General features: G+C 37.3%; 1 protein-coding gene across 4 annotated transcripts in view; it reads left to right on the forward strand.

Annotated features, from left to right (window-relative positions):
* The first annotated feature begins 9,996 nt into the window (after positions 1-9,996).
* Positions 9,997-21,575, forward strand: part of LOC131042101 (UMP-CMP kinase 3) — a 61,909-nt gene continuing 50,330 nt past the window's right edge. For 2 of the 4 annotated variants that reach the window (XM_057975423.2, XM_057975429.2), the window contains exon 1: positions 9,997-10,219. In XM_057975423.2, the coding sequence (XP_057831406.1) occupies positions 10,112-10,219 (108 nt within the window). In that variant the 5' untranslated portion in view covers positions 9,997-10,111. The remainder of the gene's footprint in view (positions 10,220-21,575) is intronic. The other 2 variants (XM_057975416.2, XM_057975438.2) reach the window with 2 other exon arrangements.

The following is a 21,575-nucleotide window of genomic DNA, read 5'->3' on the forward strand; positions in this document are numbered from 1 at the left end:
TGTGTAATTCCATGATCTTCCACTCGATGGCCAACTTGATCCCGTTTACCAAAGCTTCATATTCCGCAATGTTGTTTGTGCAAGGGAAGAGAATCTTGTAAGCTTTTGGAATTGAGTATTTATGGGGAGTAATAAATAGTATCCCGACACCAGATCCATGTTGAGTAAAAGACCCATCAAAGAACATCTTCCATGATTGTTCAGTAAGGTGCATGATTGATTCATCTGGGAATTCTATATGCAGAGGTTGATCATCTTCAAGTGGAGCTTCAGCAAGTTGGTATGTGATAACCTGTCCTTTGATGGCTGTACGTTCCACATATTCAATGTCAAATTCTGTAAGGACCATGACCCATTTGGCCAGTCTTCCTGTAAGCGTTGCTTTATCGAGGAGGTACTTAAGTGGATCAATCTTGGCTACCAGCTTAATAAAATGTGCCAACATATAGTGCCTTAATTTTTGTGATGCAAAGACCAATGCTAAGCATGCTTTTTCTATTATAGTGTAATTCATTTCATATGACACCAATGTTCGACTGATGTAATAGATAGCTCGTTCCTTTTTATTGTCATCCTGTTGTGCCAGAAGTGCCCCCAGTGAAGTATCTGTAGCTGACATGTACACGATAAGTGGCTTACCTTGAATCGGTGGCATTAATATGGGTGGATTAGAAAGATATTCTTTGATTTGCTGTAAATGTAGTTCACAATATTTATCCCAGTTGTATTGAATCCCTTTCCTTAATACCTTCATGAAGGGTTGAGCTTTGTCAGCTAGCTGAGATATAAAACACCTTATGGATTGAAGACGACCTTGTAGACTTCTCATCTGATTGATATTCTTTGGTGGAGGCATCTCCATTATAGCTTGGACCTTTTCAGGGTCAACCTCAATTTCTTTCTTGGATATTATGTACTTGAGCAATTTTCCTGATGTTACCCCAAATGCACATTTCTTTGGATTTAAGAGAAGCTTGAATCTTTCCATTCGATCTAATATAAGGCCTAGCTCTTGAATGTGTGTAGATCTCTTCATAGTCTTTACCAGGGTGTCATCAACATAATCTTCCATGTTTTTATGCATCTTATCATGGAAAATAGTGGTTACTGCTCTTTGGTAGGTTGCTCCTACGTTCTTTAGACCAAATGACATAACATTCCAGCAGAAGGTTCCCCGTGCACATGTGAAAGTTGTCTTCTCTTGATCTTTAGGTGCTATCTTGATCTGATTGTAACCAGAGAATCCATCCATTAATGAATACATCTCGTATCCAACAGTCATATCTACTATCATGTCAATGTTGGGCAATGGAAAATCATCTTTTGGACATGCCTTGTTGAGATCCCTGAAATCTGTGCAAACTCTAATAGATTTGTCTGCTTTTGATATAGGTACTATGTTGGATATCCATTCTGCGTAGTCTATAGCTTTGATAAATCCAGCTTTTAGCAATTTCTCTAGTTCAACCTTGACTAGTAGTGCCACATGAGGATGCATTTTTTGGAGTTTTTATTTGACTGGTTTAACTCTTGGCATAATATAGAGATGATGCATGATGAGATCAAGATCTAGTCCTGGCATATCTGAGTATGTCCATGCAAAGTTAATCTTCTTTTCTAAAAACAGATTGCTGAAATCTTTTAACTCTTATGCTGACAATGATTGGGCTAAATGAATGATATGCGGTATCTCTTGACTCCCAATGTTTACTGGCTGCGTTGGCTCGATCAATATGGAAGATCTCTCCTTGAAGTGGCTCGATAGTATATCAAGTACCTCACCTTCAGGTGCCTCATAGAGGTTTTCTCCTTTGGGTACGTCCTTTATTTTCTCTTTTTTAGAGTCTGACACCGCCACAATGTGGTTTTCGCCATCAGATCTTTTATCCTTGTTTTTCTTATTTTTGCGACTAAGATACTTGATATCCGCTTCAGTCATGTTTTCATTTTGTTCGCTGGTGGAAGAGTACATGGGTTCAACTGCATTGAGATAGTAGGCTAGTGTATAGTCATTGGCAAAAGTAGGCACATTCAAGGGTTGGTTATAAAGAGTATTATCAATCAGTTCCGGATGTATTAAGGATAAGGTTGGAATAGGCTCAAGGGAGTTCACGGTACTATCATCATTGTTTCAAACCAACCAATCGAGTTCCAGAATACTACCTTGCGTATGTGTCTCGAGACCAGGAAGAGTTACGACACGATTATCAAAATTCATGTTAGTATTTATTAGGCCTAACTCAATCGACCTACTTCTAGCATTGTCACCTACTTCAGACTGGACTACATACCGTGGTATAAGAGTAGACAATATCTCATCATTCATAACAGAGTAGTCATAATGTGTTGTTGAATAGTTATTGTCATAGATAGAGCTCCTGTCCGAGTCATCGGAGTCATAGGATGGATTTGTTGATCCATCTTCAAGTGGTTTAGTGAAGGCATATATAGTATCAACACCCACATCCTTGATGTTGCAAGTTCCTTCGCGATTTGGTTCATCGATTGCTTGCACTTGACACACTTGTGGATATGACTTAGACGGTTCTATTAATCCCCGTCGTCTGTTCCATTCAACTTCTTCTGGACTGATAAATGGTTCATTTGTTGTAGCTTCTAGTTCTTCCCGTGTAATTCCATATCTGATTTATCCTATCTCATTAGGAGGGTTGGTAAGTGAAGGACTTGCTTGTGTCTTTTCTTTCTCCAGCTATCGGTCATAATCTTCTTGTCGTTTTAATATGATTTCCTCTATTCCTTTTGCATTCTTAGGCGCATCAGCCCTTGTGCCCTTGTGTGTCATCTGCAGTGTCCCTGAGTTCTTCAAGCGTTTTTGTAGTAGATGTATCTGAGATGTGATCTGGACCCCATTCATACTCATTTGAATCAGTTTATGAGTCATCTACTTGTTGTCTATCAGTATATGTGACTGGAATGTTTAGCGGTGCAAACAATTCTCTGATTCTGTATGCCTCGTCTCTCATGTCCTTTGGGATTTCTACTTCCTGTGGTATGATAGCTGATAGGATTGGAACTTGATTTCCATTTTTTTCCTTTCTCTAGGTAGGCAATTCTTGTTGTTCAACGTCACACTCTTCCTGAGTTTGGTGAGCATTGATTTCTTGTATGGTTAAAGGTAGTACCTTTTTCTTCCACTTACATTGATAGTGAGGTGTGCGTTTCTGATCTGAGTGCTTGTTTGGACCATATCCCAGTCCAACTTTATCATTGATAGACTTAATTTGCAGTTGAATGGGTTCAACGATACCTTGTTGATGCTTACCTAGGGGACCGAAACCTGAATATCCCATGCGTTGAAGCATCTTATAGCCTGGACCATATTGTGTCTGAGAAATTGCACAATGTCGTACTTCTTTATCTACACTGTCTTCTTTGAAAAGTGATTTAAGGACATCATCTCCTTCTATCTCACCTGTAAGAGAAGTAGAGGACTATATAAATGTGCCATCATAAATGACCTTTGGGGTTGAAATCTGTGGCTTCATATCCTCTGACGGTTTTCCCAACTGTCTTGGTGATGGAGGAAGTGACATCAGTGAGAGTATAGGTTCTATCTTGTAGCCATCCATGCCAGTGTTTGTGATTTTCAGTTTCTTTTTGAAATCTTTTAGCAGGGATTCTGAACTTTCAGCTACAAAAGCTGCTCTATTATTAGGAACAAAAGCATCGACACCCTACATTAATGCGTTGCAGGTATAGCTTGTATAAGCAGGAATACTGACTTCTACTCCATTATAAGGAAACTTCAGACATTGATGGTACGTAGATGGTACTGCTTTCATTTCATGAATCCATGGCCTACCCAGTAAGATGTTGTATGAAAGATGAAGATCCAGGACTTGAAAAATGACACCTCTCTCCATAGGTCCCACTCTGATTGGTAATGATACCAGTCCCTTAGAAGTTCTTTCTTCTTCATCGTAAGCCTTGATTGTTATCTTCTTTGTTGGATCAATAACATTTTCAAAGAATCCCAGCTGTGTTAATAGATTGTAAGTACAAATATTCAACCCAGCGCCTCCATCTATCAAAACACGTTTAACGCGGTGTTTATGGATCATGGCTTCAATGTGTAATGGCTGGTTATGTGGGTGACTTAGTGAGTTATCATCTTCTTCAAAGAACGTGAGGTAATAAGGGGAGGTCAGGTGACCTACCATAGATTGAAACTGACCTATGTCTAAATCTTTAGGAACACTGCTGGTAAGTAGAGCCTTGTCCAGGATTTCTTTATGGGCATAAGAGATCTTAAGCAATTCTAGAATGGAGATTTGAGCATTGGTTCTCTTCAATTGTTCAACAATACTATAACCAGGAGAAGATGATGAAATTGGTTTCTTTGATTTGGTCATGATTGTGTTTGTTTTTTTATTTGGCAGTTTTGATGTTGTTTGATCAAAAGTGGAGGAACTAGCTCCTGGGAGATAAATCTTCCTTTGAGTGCGAGTCATGGCGTTAACAGTCCGTGCTTGACTTTGGTGATCTTGGATGATGATCACGTTGCAATATTTAGGTTGCACAAATTCAATCATGTTGATCACATTATCGTGATTAGTGTAGGTATAATTGACTCTAGCTCCTCCCTTGGATTTGGAGGATTCCCCTTGTTCATAATTGGGTAAGGGATCTTTAAAAGCCTTATAAACAACATTAGTCGCGTGACTTACAACAATGATCTTGCCTGCGTCAATGAGATCTTGAATTTCATGCCGGAGTTTCATGCAGTTGTTTATGTTATGTCCCTTGTTCCGATGATAGTCACAATATTCGTTTTCTCTCCACCATTTGGGTCTAATTTATGGATCGTATGGTCTAGAATTGTCTGGCAATGCTATCAGATTGTTTGCCAATAAAGTTTTAAAATCCAACTCATATGACTCATCTAGAGGAGTAAAATCACATTTAGGTTTTGAGACCCAACGTTTGTCTTTAAACCACTCTCTTGTCTTCTTTGGAGGATTTTCCGTTGTAGTTTCAACTGCCTTGAGCGCTTGTGTGCCACTGGCCAAGTTAAATATTGTGGATTTCGCTTTTGCTTGGACGGTATCTACCACTCTATCATTGACGACGTTCTTGTTGCTATCTTTGCCATATTTCCAGTATTTACTCTTTTCTTTAGAGCTAGAACCCGATTGTGTTTCCTTCCAAAGTGAGATATCCCCTTTCTTTATGAGCACATCTTCCATTCTGAGGGCGTTATCTACCATTTTGTTGAATGAAGGATGCACTTGCATCTGGACACTGTACTTCAATTTAGGGACTAAGTTGTTGACGAAGATATCCATTTTCTCAAGGTCTGGGATAGTCTGTGAATATCTAGAGAACATCTTTCTCCATCGTTGGAGGAAAGTGAGAAAGGGTTCTCCTGTCTTTTGTCTAGTATTGAAAAGCTCTATCATAGTGACTGGGTGACGAATGTTTTATGAGTATTGTTGTAAAAATAGTTGGATTAGTTCTTCAAACATTTTTATCTCTTTGGGTAGGCTTGCGAACCATTCCATTGCTTGACCCCCTAAACTCCTTGGGAAAAGGCGCATGAGCTACGTTTGATCATGCATAAACTCCATAGAAGCGACACAAAACTCTCTGATGTGATCTTGAGGATCTGAGGTTCCATCATACTTGTCAAATTTTGGTATCTCAACTCGTGAAGGAAATGGAGACATGTAAAGATTTTTGTCAAATGGAAATGGGCATATTGTGTCCAGAGAATATTGTTTTGGCGTCTTATCTTTGTTTTCTATTTTTGTGACCGCCGTTTGCAATACTTGCATTTGTTTGCTTATTTTTCCCCATGGTGTCTCTTCCTCTTTAGCAACAAGGGCCTCCACATTATAACCAGGAGGGGGTTTGGCACCTTGTTTTGTTAATTCTAGGAAATAGTCTTCTTTTTCCCTAGCCATGATGACCTTCATCATTTTTCGGAATTCTTTATTATTCTGACATCTATGTACTTCGTCTTTAGGAGGTTCAGGGAGCTTAGATTCAGTTGATGAATCACTGTCAGTGGCATGATTGCTGAAATCTTCGTGGGTGTTTTGTTTACTAGCTTCTTTTTCTTGTCTTTCCCCAGACATGGTGGGAGATAGGGGCTGACCAAAGATGGGTATGTCGTAAACTGGTATTTGTGATGAGGACGGTTTATCATAAAAGGGGTCTCCCACAAAGAATGGATTGTCTTTGGTCGAAAAGGGTGTCTCTTTTGCTTTGTCTGTTTTGCTGCGAGAGCTTCTAGTTTGAACAGGCATTTATAACCGATAGGACCAAGAGAGGGATGTGTTGCAGAAGTCAAGATCAAATTGTAGCTAGTAGTTCGTTTAACGTAGTAATTAAGAGAAGTAACTTAAGATCTGGTTTGGTTTCAGGAATGATCTATCCTATGTAAGACGTTATCCAAGTTAACTTAGGTTGGATAAAATGTTTGTTTGAACTACCTGAGAAATGATCGACAAAATCATGCAATGCAACTGCAGAGGTACACTATCAAGGTTGTTTATGCTTATGAGGATGATAACAAGTTTTAGGCTCGCTGTAGACTGTTTTAGACAGGTTTAACTATTATGGACTAGCAAAATCAGAGACTCGTACGACATAATTTCTGAGATCGTACGACAATTCAACAAGTTCAGGATGACAACAATTTTGTTTCGTACGAGTTGCTGCCTAGTACCGTACGACAAATGGGTAGATCCCAGACGATAAATGATTCTGTTTGGTTCTGTTTCGTACGACACATGATTTAGTTTAAATGACAAACTATTTGGTTTCGTACGACAGAGGATTAAGCTCAAGACGATAATGTAGTATACTTCGTACGACACATGATTTGGTGCAGGACGACAATTTAGCAGACTCATACGTCTGTTCATAGAGCAGAGACTAAAAATTCTGAGTTTTTCAATGGCTGAGTATGATAACTGAGTATAACCAATTCTGAGATGGGCTGATTTTTGCCAGGGATAGACTAGTTTTGACACGGACAGAGTTTATCACTGAGTTGTTTGATTTGTTTTCTCCAGTTTCAGTATTTCATTTTTAGCTCGAGGGATGAAAACACAGAAAACACGCAAGATATGTAATATTTCAAGCACATCACTCTAACCCTATGGAAGTTGGCTTAGAGAAGAAAACATTTGCTTGCTGACTTAGGTACACACCCAATAGCTAATTAGAATACGACCACTGAGTCTCACACAATGGATTCTCAACACCATATTAGCCGACTCCAAACGCTAATGGGGGCACGATATGACAAGTGTCTTGGGAAAGTTACTATCTCTCTTGCACAAAGATTATCAACCTTTCAGAGGTGAATCAGGTAGCTTCTACTTTATAGTTCTTAATCAAGAATTCCGTTTGAAATTACCCCTTGAAGTCATGCAAGCATGATTGAGGCCTATAGCCCGACAAGGTACTGAAACAAGCTGTAGTCACGTAAACGCAATTGAGACCATGAGGCCCTACAAAATGCCCGATATTAGAGATCTCAAAGAGAAAACTCAAATAATCCCATCCTCTGAGACTTTAATCATCAGAGACCTATTTATTATAATGAGTTGGAATGCTCAGGTCCAGTTGTACTCACTTGGGTCGTTCTCACAGGGTGATTACTTTTTCCCACTATGACAGGCTTGCTAAAGGTACACAAATCTCAAATTTAGAAAAAACCTCAAGGGTCTAGATTTCTGATTGTCTGTAAAAGACAAGAGCATACTCTCCTACCTCTTAGATTTTTTTGAGAACACAAAAGACAAATTTGTTCATTAACCAGATAGCAATTTAAGTGCCTAAAAATGAATTTAAAGAATACACGATGTTTGGTTGATTTTCTTTAGGCAACATGCAAAAACAACGCATCAGTAGTCATGTTGTTTTCATTATTTGACAGGCGTATGTTTGATTTGATAGATTCTTTGACAAACGTCCTGCAAGAAATTGATCAGGCTGTAAAAAATCTCAGACAGATAGAAGACAATCCAGGGTCAACGTTAGCATTATCAAAATTTAAGCAAAAAAAATCCTGAAAAGTAATATGTTTTTAATCTATTAGAAAACATAATTGTACGACAATCCTTGCAAAATAGAACGACATAACTCCTTTATTGTATGAGTTATAAACCAACATGGAACGACAAAAGGATAACATAAGCAGTGTGTCATATGAGTCAGAAATCAACATAGGACGACAGAGTATAAAAAAATCAGTATGTCGTACGAGTGCATATTCTGATTCGTACGACGATTTAAAGGATATGATCTCGTTTCGTACGATAAACTGCATGCGTCCATATAATGTTGTACGATGCAGTGAAACTGCTCATACGATATTTCGCATAGGCTAAAAATGATTTTGAGGCCGAAAAAAGTAGTTTTTTGCCCCACCGTGGGCACCAAAAATGTGTGTGTGAAAAGTGGACCTGTATCTATAAGCACAACACTTCAATCAAGTCATTACATGCATGATTAATCAGATATAATCAATGAATAATAAACCATAACAAATCGACCCATTGCCTTCTAAAAGATGCGAGTATATGATTACTCTTAGATTATAAGCAATACAAGTGACTAGACAACATCAAGACGAAGGATTTTATCTATTTGAACATGATGAATGCTAGATGGATGCAATATTGATCTAACAAGATTTAAGCAATATTAAGCTAAATGATTTAATCAATGTGAAATAATTAATATGCAATATATCAATGAATCCTAGAGCAAAAACAATATAATAACGATGTATTCTCCAGCCTCTCTTTGAATGAGAGATGAGCCCAAATTTATAGAAAATTCAGAAAGAAACCAACGATTGAGATCAAATGATGATGAATGGTCAAGATTTTCCAAGAGGAAGCACAACCTAGGTGAATTGATGTGATTGGATGCTTTTATCAGCTTTAAAGGAAGTTGAACTAAAATTAAGATTAAAATCAGAAAAAAAACTGATTTATTCTCTCTTTCATTCAATTTTAATATTTAATTTTTTTTTAATTGCTTTCTTTGAGATTATCCATCAATTTTTAATTTGTTTTTCAAGATCGTTTCCAATTGATTTCTTTTCTCAAATTTTAATTCTTTTTTTTTGGTCAATTAATTCCTTTTTTTGATTTATTTCCATTTTTGAAGATTTGTGCTCATTTGATTTATTTAATTGAATTAATTCCCCTTTCTTGATTTGTTTCCTTTTTTGAAGATTTATGACAAATTAATTAATTTAATTAAATATGCAAAAGATATTTAATTAAAATAAATAAGATAATTGTTTAAAATGATTTACTTGGAATCATATATTAATTAAATAAATATTTAATTAATATTGAGTGATTGATTTTGCCATGTAACATTTGATGATTAAAGAATTAATTATGTGCTCAAGATTGATTTAATTGCCTTTGGTTAGGACCTTGGTGATGTTGTCGAGATTAGGGGCTCATGGTTTAGATGACCATTTTTAGAGTATTACAATATTTACTTCCCATCTCACTTGTTTGTAGGTATACATATATATACAAACATGTAGATATATAAATACAAACAAGTATATATCGATACATACAATGTATATATAGAGACATCTATGCATATGAAGGACAAAAATAAAGCTAAAGGTTGAAAACATTTGCAAATCTCATTTAGCATACACAGTAAAAAAATATGTTTATAAGAGATGATGAGGGAAAAATATTATTTGGGCTTTATGTTGCAATGGGCAAGGCAACAAACACTTCTAAAATTGTATCAAATTTTTACTATAAATCTTTTATCAAATTTGAAAGACAATTGAATAAGTAAAACTAACTTAACCATTACACCTCCTTTCAACACAAATACTAATTAAAAAAAAATTATAATAATTAAAAATAAAAAATATATTATTCAATAAAATTTATAAATTCTATAGATTCCTTTTAATACACCATTACATCTCTAAAAGTTCAAGTGCCAGCATATTGCTTAATTTAAATAAAAAAAATCTAACAATTTCTTATGCACGGTATTGGTTCAGATTGTTGCGGTCATTCGAGCCACTTCTTCCCAAGTCTACCGTGGTTGACCAAATTTAAATCTAGTACGAGCAGAGAAGATCATGGGCATATGGCGACCCCTGAAAAGATTGTCAGTCATTCTTCTTCGTCAGTCTTCTTCTTCCGACACAGTTAAATCCATATCATCAACGACACTATTCGGGCATCAGGTGAAACAATTTATAGCAATTTCTTCATTTTCCTCAGGTCTGTTAGCTTATGTATAACATAAACCTCTTACATGTATATTGAATACAAAATTGAACATTATCTAGTTGTTAATGCACTCTAGCATGTTGCGGATATTTTTCGTTTTCGTTAAAATCTATTATTAAAATTCAGTATCAATTAGTGGGTATTTCAGATTTGAAGTCTCAGTATTACATTCCACTTAAGTGTTTAACAGACTAGAATTTTCCGGTACACTGATCGTGCATCTTCTTGTTTGTTTTGAAAACAAGTTAAATTTTGTTCACCTAGATAACGGTTCTCGTTTGAAACTTCCAAGAGTTACAGAGAGACAAGTTCAATTTTACAAAGAGCACGTCACAGATAATGATATTATTTCTTTTTCACCAAAGTATCCAAGGTAGAAATTTCATAAAGTTAATGCTTATCAAAAAATCATCCATTTAAATTTCTGGAAACTATTGCTCAAATTAATGTGTGGGACATTAATTTAATTTAATTTAATTTATTTATTTGGGTGGGAGTTGAGTTGGACGTGTCTATTCTGGCTCTAAAATGACAGTAGGGATTGACTAATTTTACACTGTCGATTTTGCAATAAACGACTGTGATTGACTAACACGTAGCTATACGACTGTGATTGACTAACACGTCGCTATCACGTTGTACGAAAGGTCCGTTTTAGAGCCAGAATAGCCGCTGCCAGTTGAGTTGGGCTGTTGTTTGACCTTATTTTGGGCATCTATTTGATTTGGGCATGTGGGTTTGATCTACAAGCAAAGTACCATTGATTATATGCATCCAGGGCAACAGTTTTTATGTTGAAATTGGGTTGCCACAGGCCCAGCTTCGGTAGAAGATGTGATTCATATGAGAATCCATGCGTAGAAGTCTTTATAGTTAGTTATTATATGGAATATGCTTTTTTCCTTGGAAAATCTTGGACGAGGTTATACGTTGCCTGCAATTTGGGGTGTGATAAGCTGGCAATAAATTTTTAAGATTTATAAACATGGTTTGCCCTTGAACGTATCCCATTATCTCGTTGAGTTCTAGGCTAGTTTATTTTCGTTCTTTTTTAGTTTTATTTTAGGTAGCAGTTCTTAAGAAGCGGAGCTACTATGATGTCACGAGCTTGTCCATTTTTCAGTTTTTGTGTCGGGTATTGAGCTAAACATGGCAACGCTTTTCACCGAGAATCAAGTTTAAACAGTTATGGTTTATCAATAGCTTTAAAAAAAATATTAATTCTAATTATCATTAGAGTGTGAACTATTCAGTTATCTGGAGGTCCAGTTGTCAAGTTATATCTCAGACTCTGGTATCAAAACCCATCAACTATAGCTTACCATTCTGTGAGAATGGTAATAAAAGGGAATATGCAAAGCTAATAAGACTGAAAAAGAGGAATATATGCAAACAAGAAGGATTGAGTTGATTTTTCATTCGAGGCACAACCCAAGAGGCTTCTCGAAAGAATTGCAACAAAAAAATACAAATAAAAAGAATAATATCACAGATCCTCAATGGCTAGAATATGCAAAATAGTTGTGTAATAGTGCAGGATAAAGACATTCCTCCAATAATCATTCAAGGGCTAAATGCTTCTCTTTGAAAGACATCAAAGAAGGAATTATAAAGCTTTCAGCGGGTAAAGCATGAGACATAGATCACCTAGGGCATTGAAGTCCTCACACCGCACATCAAAAGAATGTTTGATGGGGTCATTCAAAATGGTTTTCCAACAAGTTGGATGACTAGTGTCATCATTACTTTATTTAAAAGTAGTGACTTCAACAACCCTTCAAACTACTGCACTATAATGGTCAATCTTCTCTTTGGAAAACTTCTTGAAAGCATGATAGAAAGAAGAATCGGTATTTGAGCAGAGAAGGAGAGAAAGTGGGCAAAAGAGCAAGCAGGCTTTAGGCCAAAGCACTCTACCATTGATCGTTGCATTATGCTTGGACACTTGATTGACAAGGTTTGGGATAAACAGGGAGGAGAGGTCTTTTGCTACTTTGTTTTCTTCAAGAAAGCATTTGACATTGTACTAGAAGTAAATTTTGGAGTAGAATGGAAGAATTAGGAATTCCAAAAAAATATAGGACTGCTGTTCATAGGTGGGCCAAAATTAGGACCAAGCAAGGATTATTAGAATGTTTTGGAAGTGACATTGGGGTCAAGCAAGGTTGCCCATTATCTCCTACACTATTTGGGTTCTACATTGACAAATTAGAGGAGTGGATAGACAAAGTTGCTTCTATATGCACATTATCGTATTTTAATGGGAAAAAATCACGTGATTTGAGGGAACACTTGAAAGCTCTAGAATTGTTTTGTCAAGAGGTGGGGGTGTAGGTGAACATCGACAAAACAAAAGTCACGATCTTTACGTTGAAGAGAAAGAAGGTTCATATGGAATTTGTCTTTGAGGGCGGCCCCTTGCAAGTGGTTAATGATTATAAGTATCTTGGCCCTGATTTCCACAACAAGCTCAATTGGGAGACATGTAGAGCAAAAAGGATACTGTAATGCCCCTCTCTAAGCCTAGTTAGCTTGGTGACTGTTAGCTTATTCCTCAAGTTCTCATAGGCTAATGTGGTTGGTTAGAGAACTCCACAGTTCTCGGAGCCATTGCAGTTCAGTTATTTTGGCATTTCTCTTTAAGGCATTGAGTTGTGTTGTCAGTGAGATTCACAGTGTTGCTTTTAGAAGCATTTTCAGACACACGGCTTGTGCTCGACATTTCTTGGAGCCCATGGCTATTTTTAGAAAGTCATTGTTTCTGCATTGACGTCATCCCTTCGCATCAGTATTACTTTGACACACTCAGTTTCAGTAGTTGATGCATCAATGATGCTTCCCACTAGTTAGGTGGTTTATTTTAAATAAATGCTTAAGTTATGATGTTTTAACTTTATATTATGCTTGAGTGTATATTTAAAAATTAAAAGTGACTTTGACCCTTTTTGGAGTGGGCACCCAAGTAATGTGAGGGAATATTTTGTTAAATAAAATATTATTCTCCAAAAAGAGGCATTGGGTTTTGGAGGCTTATAAAAGGGTATTTTTCAGCTCATTTTCATATGCTGAAGATTGATGATAACAGGATGTTGGATTTTCTCCAAGAAACTTCTTGAGGACGAAAACCCTCTTAAAGGATGTCATGGTGGTGAAAGATCTTCCTAGATTGATTTGCTGATATATTCTTTTAGAGTCTATGTTGGTGCTTCATTGGTGGTGATTTATTTGAAGCTTTGGATACAGGTTTCAGGGAAAAATGAGAATCTTCATTGTGTTCTAAGTGCAGATTGAAGTATTCTTTTTGGGTATTTCTTGCAAGGGTTTTGTTGATGTGTTTTTTAGGGCACCTCGAACACAGAATAAAATACTAAGCATTCTATCCTCTCTTGAATAAAGAAACCTCATATGCTAATGAATATGATCGAATGAGAATGCCAAGGTTTACAATGTGAACAATTGACTTTGATGATCTAGATAGACTCAGTGTTTGATGTGATAATGTTGGTAATCACAAAGGGACTTATGCTATGAACATGATTGGTTTGTGGAACTAATTGACTTTATAAATAAAATACAAAAGGATAAAGGGTTTAGAGAGTTTATGCTAATCTTAACAATGTAAGAAATGATTGTTGACTTGATGAAACCATACCAAGCTTTGCTTTACCATCAGGAAACAACTACAAAAAGATGGTGCAATGCCCTAAGGATAAGCGAATGGTTTTCATATCACTTATGCACACCAACATCATGAACAATGAGCATAGAGCAATTGAAGTTAAGCTTTTAGATTAGTTCAATCTAACCATACATTGCAACTTGCAATCAACAAATTCCAATGGTATGTGTAGATTTTAAACCTTAGGTATGTTAATCAGATTTAGATAATTAATTATGCCCTAGTTTGTAATCAGATTTGCAGTATTTTATTAGATCAACATAAATTAAATATGCCCTAGATTGTAATCAGATTTGCAGTATTTAATAAGTCAACATGAATAAGAAATAAAACAGTAGACAACAAGCATACCCTGGGAAAACCTCTAATGAGGAAAATCCCAGCATGAAAGACCCACAGGTCAGATTATATATTCTCCTCTTAAAATGCACAATTACAATACTTAGCTCTTCTATCAGATCTGATCTATTTGTGTAGCAGATCTGCTCTTTCTATGTCCTTCAAGTTGCACAACACCACCTAGGTCATCTTGTACAAATTCGCATAAGTCTGGATAAATTCGCCTTCTTCCTTATTAATTCGCACTTGATGAGCAGAGCTGTTTTCTCATTCGCATATGTGAAAGATGAATGAATGTGTGTTGACTTGCAAATTGTCACTTATTTATATACATCTTTTACTCCTTGAAATGCAAGTCGGCCTCCTTGGTTTTTTTTTGGCGCCAATAATTAAATGGTGTGTATTTTGCATAGCGTGGTATTGGATTGTGCATAAGATAGGGTCACGTTACCCTAGGATAGGACCCGGTCCTAAAGGGGGTTCGGATGTTGCCTTAAGGCAATCCGAACCCATATAACCCTAGTTACAATCAACAGTATGAACATTAGGCTTCACCATTCGTCAACAATAAAATCTTCCATTCAACTAATCGACATCTAAATCTTGAGAAGTAGAGAGCATGCCACATGTTGAAATAACACACAAAATCCACCATATCTTCAATGAAAGTAGTATGTTTATTACATCAAGCCTTGGTAACAATCTCTTTTCCTCCTACTCTACTCTAGCTATCAATTGTCTACTAACTGTCTATTGTCCATTAACCTTTTCAAATGAGAGGACCAAGCCTTATATAGAGGTCTCAATTTACAATGAATGGTTCAGATTGATTCAAGATCAATGGCCGAGATTACAAGATAAAACCCTAATTAGGGTTAGTTATAACTCACTTCTTTTGACCTATGGGAAAATTACATCACTTAGGACACATGTCCTTTGAATTTGAACCAATGAAAAATGAGGTTATGTGGAACAATCTTCGATGTAGTGCCATGTGTCACTTGCTCCTCCACTGGATGAGTTAGGTTTAATGTACTTGAACATGCTGACCTGGAATCTTGTGATTGATTGAATGTGACTAGGCACCAACTCATCATGCTTGGACATGTTGGCTTGGAACCTTTTGATTGATTGAATGCGACTAGGTGCCAACTCATCATGCATATCTTGTAAATCATCACAAAGAAGCATTCCATCTTGAGTAATATCTCTTAATACTCAACATTATCCAAGCCAAGTGTGATGATCACGGGACATATTCCCAAATTGCATCATCTTTGGGTGATCAAGTATCTAACTTTGATTAACTCTTTTGAAACTATCGGACTTGATCACGCTTGCATTTCACCTTCTTGACATTCGGGAATCTACCTCCTTGTGTAGCATTTCACCTTGAACCTTGCATTGATCCTCGCCTTAGACTTGAATTCCTTGCCTTGATGTGGGGTATCTGCATGTTGCACTGGCCCTAAATCGGGATTACCTCCTTGTACTGACCCTTATTTTTAGATTTTTGAAGGAAATTCAAGATAGTCGTATGTTTTTCCTTGTTGAATCCTCATCTTGAAGTTCTTGAACTTGTAGAGAAATCTTCATGTAGTGGTTGCATCCTTGGAGTTGTAGGTTTTTTCATCCTACTCATGTTGTCATCTTGAATCTTGATGATAATGATGGTGCTGATGTAGATTAATGTTGAAAGTGTGAGGTGTATATGTGATCTCCTCCTTCGCTTGAAGCCTTAATGCTCATCTTGCACGCCTTAGTAGAGTTGATGTTTCAGATGTTCTTTATCATGCCTTTGTAAATGTCTTGAATCCTGATATTGTAGAGAAACCTCTCCTTGTAGTTGTATCCTTGGAATTGCAATGCCTTAAGTTTCCATCCTTGCATCAAAACTTGATGTTGACTTTTGCATCGTTGAGGTATCCTTTATCATGATGTTGATCACTCCACTTGCTTGGTTGAGGTGTTCTTGCTTTGTAGTGAAGTCCTTGTAAGCTGGAAAAAGAAAGAGAATATGAGCTATGTCAATAACATTGCATAAAATTAAAATTTGTGAAACAAATTTATCCCTTAAGTCTGATTTCCTTCCATCCTCAAGTTCACATTCTCTTAATTCATTCAGATCTGCACTTGTGAATTTATTGATTGCACCTCATACTTGATAAGTTCACACTCCTCTACCTACTGTAATTCACCTACATGTCTGATTTTTGCTCCCTATTTGTCCTGATCTATGCCAATTGATGTTCAAATTAGCAAGTTTGATCTTAGCTTTATATGGTTCATTTCGGTTTTGAATTCATAATCCTTATTAGGCTGATCCAGGAACATAAATGCTTGATCCTCCCTATAGCAGGCCAACCTGTCTCCCTGATTGGCTGAGTGGGTTTTAAGGGCTTGTATGCATAAAGAAAAAGTGAGCAGGTTTTAGGACTATGCTTGTACAAAACAAGTCGGCCATATGCACACTTTGATTTGTTTTCACCTCCTTTTCATGATCAAGCCGACTGAGCAAGAGATTTTGTGAATTGGACACATAAAAATAGGGGTCAAGTTCCCCTTCAAAACACATTCTTCACCAATTACCTTTGCTCTGCATTGTAAAGGCGAATTAGGTCTGAGTATGTTTGAAGTCTAATTCCCATGCCTTTGGGTCTGATTTGTCTATAGGGCTGAGTTTTAACTTGCAAGGGCTGATTCTCACTCCTAGCGCATTTGTTAGCTGTGTGTGCATAAGAGTGCATGTGGGTGGGATTCAGGGTCTGATTTGCACTGAGTGTGCAAGGCAGAATTTATAGGTTGCCTTGCACAACTCCCCCTTGATGGGTGCATGAGGGAGATTGTTGTGCATAATTTGGTGTGGCACATTTTACTCATGTCCATACACAATATAGGAGCGGGATTCAAGGTCTGCTCTGCACAAAAAAAAGGCAGAGCGGGTCTCATTAGGTGGCATGCATAGGTATGGTGTAGGGCGGGATTTAAAGGGTGGTTTGCACAAACCAAGGAGAATGTTGAGCACATAAGAGATGTGTGTTTGCGCAAAAGGGGAGCACATTTGAAGACCTTGTTTGCACAAGCTAGAAGTGGGTTCTAGGGGTTATCTTGTACAAAAGCAAGATGAAGTGCATTTGACACATAGGCATGCACAAGGAAGATGGGGCACAAATAAGGTAGCCGTGTGCACAAGTCAATGCAAGGGTGCATTTAAGGGGTTTGATTGCACAAATCCTCCCTTGGGCGGACTTCAGACCTTAGCTTGCACAAACATGGTGAAAGACCTCCCCTCCTTGGGACAATACTTAACCAATTTTTTATTTGCAACACGAAGTACAAAGGAAGTGGGGCGCATTTGAGGGTTAGGATTGCACAAGCATAGAGTGCGTATTGAAGGTTGACTTGCACAACTAAAGGTGCAAGGGCGCAAATGAGGTGAGTTGCACAATGTGAGATGGAGCGCACATGAGGTAGAACTATGCACAAATGTAAGATGGAGCCCCTTTGAAGCCATACTTAAGACAATTTTTTGAATAAAAATTCTTGAGATAGGGTTTGACACTAATGTACAACTTACGCCCCTTGATTGAATGAGTGGGTTGACTCTAGACTTAGACAAATTTTGAGTTCCCTTGCCTTAATTATCCACCTAGGTCTTGCACAATTTGTACTTGAAATTCGTGATCTTCAGGTGTTATGCTTGCAATTCCGTAAGGCCTTTTTTTTTTGATTTGTAATAGCAAGATATTTTATTAATATTATTATGAAAAGTTTACAAAAACAATGGCAGCCAAAATCGGGCCAATAACGATCCAAAACTGCCCATATCCAACAACTACTATCGAGCATCAATTAATTACACCCCTATCAAACCACACCCGATACCCAGGGCCGAAGTGCCATTACATTCATCACCAGTGCATGGCAGAAGTAGAAAAATCCTCCCCCTAGATACTAGCCCGCCAGGATACAACAAAACACATTACCACCCAACCCACCCTTGTACAAAATCATTTTCATCAAAAAACCCTCGTACATAGATTGTGAAAGCCCATAACCATGTACCCCAATCAAGAAAACCAAAAAAGTTGCCTTGCACAACCACAAACCTCGTCAAATTTCTTACCTTGTCCGCCGAGCCTTCCCGCATGGCGAAACCACCTTGCCAACCTAAGACCTCCGCACCCGCATGGAACGCCTACGACCATCTGCATTTGCCGCTTCATCCATCATCGTACCCGCTAGCGCCTGTTGAGCCTCCCTATTTCGAATGCAGTTCTTAATTGTATCCCACCCAATTAGAGCTTCCACCCTCCTCTCATCCTTGTTACACTCTGGAGGCCACCGCATGAACGGAATGGGTTCATATCCATCCTTCACCTTCGCATCCCCAATGCCCTCGCTCATATCCATCCCTCACCTTCGCATCCCCAATGTTCTCTACATTGCTAGCCACAAGAGTTGTTTGTATTCTTTTGGCATCTTTAGGTATCAAGCACAAGAAAACTAAAGATAGGTAAAGCTCACAAGATAAACATAATAACTAACACAAGTAATTTGTCTTGCCAAGGTCAACAATTTATGGGTTTTAAATTCGTTTACCACCTCTCTCCCATTTCTTCTTAAGTTAGTGATAGAGATAAGAATGCCCAAGTTCTTCACAAGAAGAGAAATTATCTGAAATTTTCAAACATCCTACATTCTTTGTTGAATTTTATAATCAATTGAAGTGAAAGAGGTAATATTTTCTTCATAGATTTCTTGGCCTGGGCCTTAAGGCATCTTTTGAGAGTCATTGCTTCCACAAGATTGACTTACCCAAGAGAGTTCTACCATCAAGATTTCGCTAGTTGGTTAGGCTTTTCTTCAGGTTGAGCTCTTTAACTTCTATATCATACTTGTTTGAAAATCTTTTGTGAACTTTGTAAGTCTCTCAAATCTATTGGCATCCTTCCATGGCATCAACTTGTTGTATTTTTGATCAAGATAAAACAATATCCTTGTTGGGGAGCATTTCTTTAGTGACAGGAGCAGCAAAATTTTCATTCTTATTTTTTTGTAGGGTTTATAGCTTTATTCACATCTGTTGGAATGTGACAACCAAATAAGATAGGTTTGTAGTTGAGGGCTTGCTTCTAGATGAAGTCACCTATTTAGTTTTTCATAGGGCTTAATAAATGGCTCCATAAGGTCCATGACAAGACAGTTTTGAGCATAGATCACTAATTTAATTTTTTCTTTGGCAATTCTACAAGCTCTCAAATAAATCCAAGCACATGTCCAATCATCTGAAATAAGTCCGCCCTTCAAAATTGAAAAGGAATTTTCATGAATGGATCATAGTGGAATTTTTTTGTGAGATCAAGCCCTTAGTGCCATGGCTTTAAGAATGGTCCTGCATGATTGTAAAAGTAAGGTCTTTCTTCAAATGCAAGGATCTTATCCGCCACATGGGAGAGTGCTATAAAGTACTTGTTGCTAAATAATATGGTCTTAGAATCATCTTCATGTTGCTACACTTGTCTTGCCCATTTGTCAGTAAATCTGATAATGATCTAGACTGATGTAAGGCATCTTTCATAAAAAGGCATTTACTCTCTCTCTGACAATTTGGTCCACTGCTTAGTAATTTTAGGAGTTTTTTATGCTAGAAATAGTGATTTTGTCTAATCATTCCAAATCAATTGAGTTTAACAGTGCAAATATCACTTCTAGTTGTTAATGTGTTGGAACCGGTCAAAACATTTAGGTAGGTAGTTGAAGTTAATAGTTCATAGTTTTTAGTTGATATAGAAGTTTGGACTCGTTGAGGCCTGGGGAGGTTATAATTAGGAATATATAGGTCTAGAGAGAAGAATAGAAGGACTTTGAGCTTTGTTAATATTCTTTGTGTTAATAGAATGTGTCTTTTGTATTCTCCTCCTGGTTTTAAATTTTATCATTTTGTTTTTCAGTATTCCTTGCTTATAGCTTTATTTGTTTGCTATTGTTTTTGAGAGGAATATGTACTCCTATGTTCAACTGTGGCATTGCATCAGTTAAGATGTGATTTTCCATTTTTATACTCTCTTGTGTTTTTAGTTTAGTATGGTGTGCTTAGCTACAGGGGAGTGCTAGAATACAGTAGTTTGAAGACCATGACTTTAGGTGCTTGAAGGTGTTTGTATCAATTTGGTATCAGAGCATCTTAAGATGTTGGGAGTAGAGGATTCTTGAGAAGAGTTTTAGATTGTTCATAGTGCAGTTGTCGATGCAATGATGAGTAGCCACAGCAACAATGCACAGTCCTTGACCTAAGTGTGGAGTCTTGTTTGATGCCTTCCTCTAACATTGGACTTTGGTGCATTTGATTAGTAGCCCCCACCATTTGAAGCTAGGTTTCCATGGGAATGGTACAAGATTTGACTTGAAGGCACATAATGCATGTGTAAAGGTTCGCATAGAGATTGCCAAGAGTTGGACGCTAGGGATGTTTAAGATGTTTGTTGAATAGAAGTGGTAGTCAATTCTCTTGCTATTTACTTGCTTCCTTAGGCTTTTCATATTTAGATTCTGTTTGGGCCTTGGGAAGTGTTGACGTGTATTTTGTACACAATCAAACACAGAATAAAATACCCAAGGGTACCTTATCCTCTCTTGAATAAAGCCTCTGATTGCTGAAGATATCGCAAAAAAGGATCAATCAGGATGACTCCAAGGTTCTTGTATGTAGGGTCTCTACGTGTGGATAAGCTCTCTGTGGTATGATGTGATTTGCTGGAATCACAAGGGGACTTACATTTGATGCCTGAACTTCTGATCTGCTTTGAATATTGCTGGAACACAGGCTCTTACTAGCTTAGATTTGAAAAAAGGAAAAAAGATGAGGGCGAGGAAAGGATCTAATCCTAACACTAAGAATGTAAGAGCAATGAATGATCTTTGATGAAATTCTAACTAGGTCTTGTTTTGACATCGCAGGACCATCTCCACAAGGCTAGTGCGATCTTCGAAGGAAAGCTTTATGATGTTCAAATCATCATTGCAAGCATAGACACCATCAGGTTGATGCATATCGATGAAGAGGTGACAATTGAAGTTAAGCTTAAGCTGAATGATTCCAGTTGACTACACAAGGCAAGTTTGCAATCAACAAACTGCTAGTAGTATGGATATACGAATTCCACCATCAATCAAGCACATTTCTTCCACTCATCTAATAACATGAAATCAAATATGAGAAGTATAGAGACCATGCAAATTGTCGAATCGACCCATAAATTTCACCATTTCTTCAATGAAGTTACAAGTCT

Source organism: Cryptomeria japonica, chromosome 5, assembly GCF_030272615.1.
Source record: "Cryptomeria japonica chromosome 5, Sugi_1.0, whole genome shotgun sequence".
Classification (NCBI taxonomy): Eukaryota; Viridiplantae; Streptophyta; class Pinopsida; order Cupressales; family Cupressaceae; genus Cryptomeria; species Cryptomeria japonica.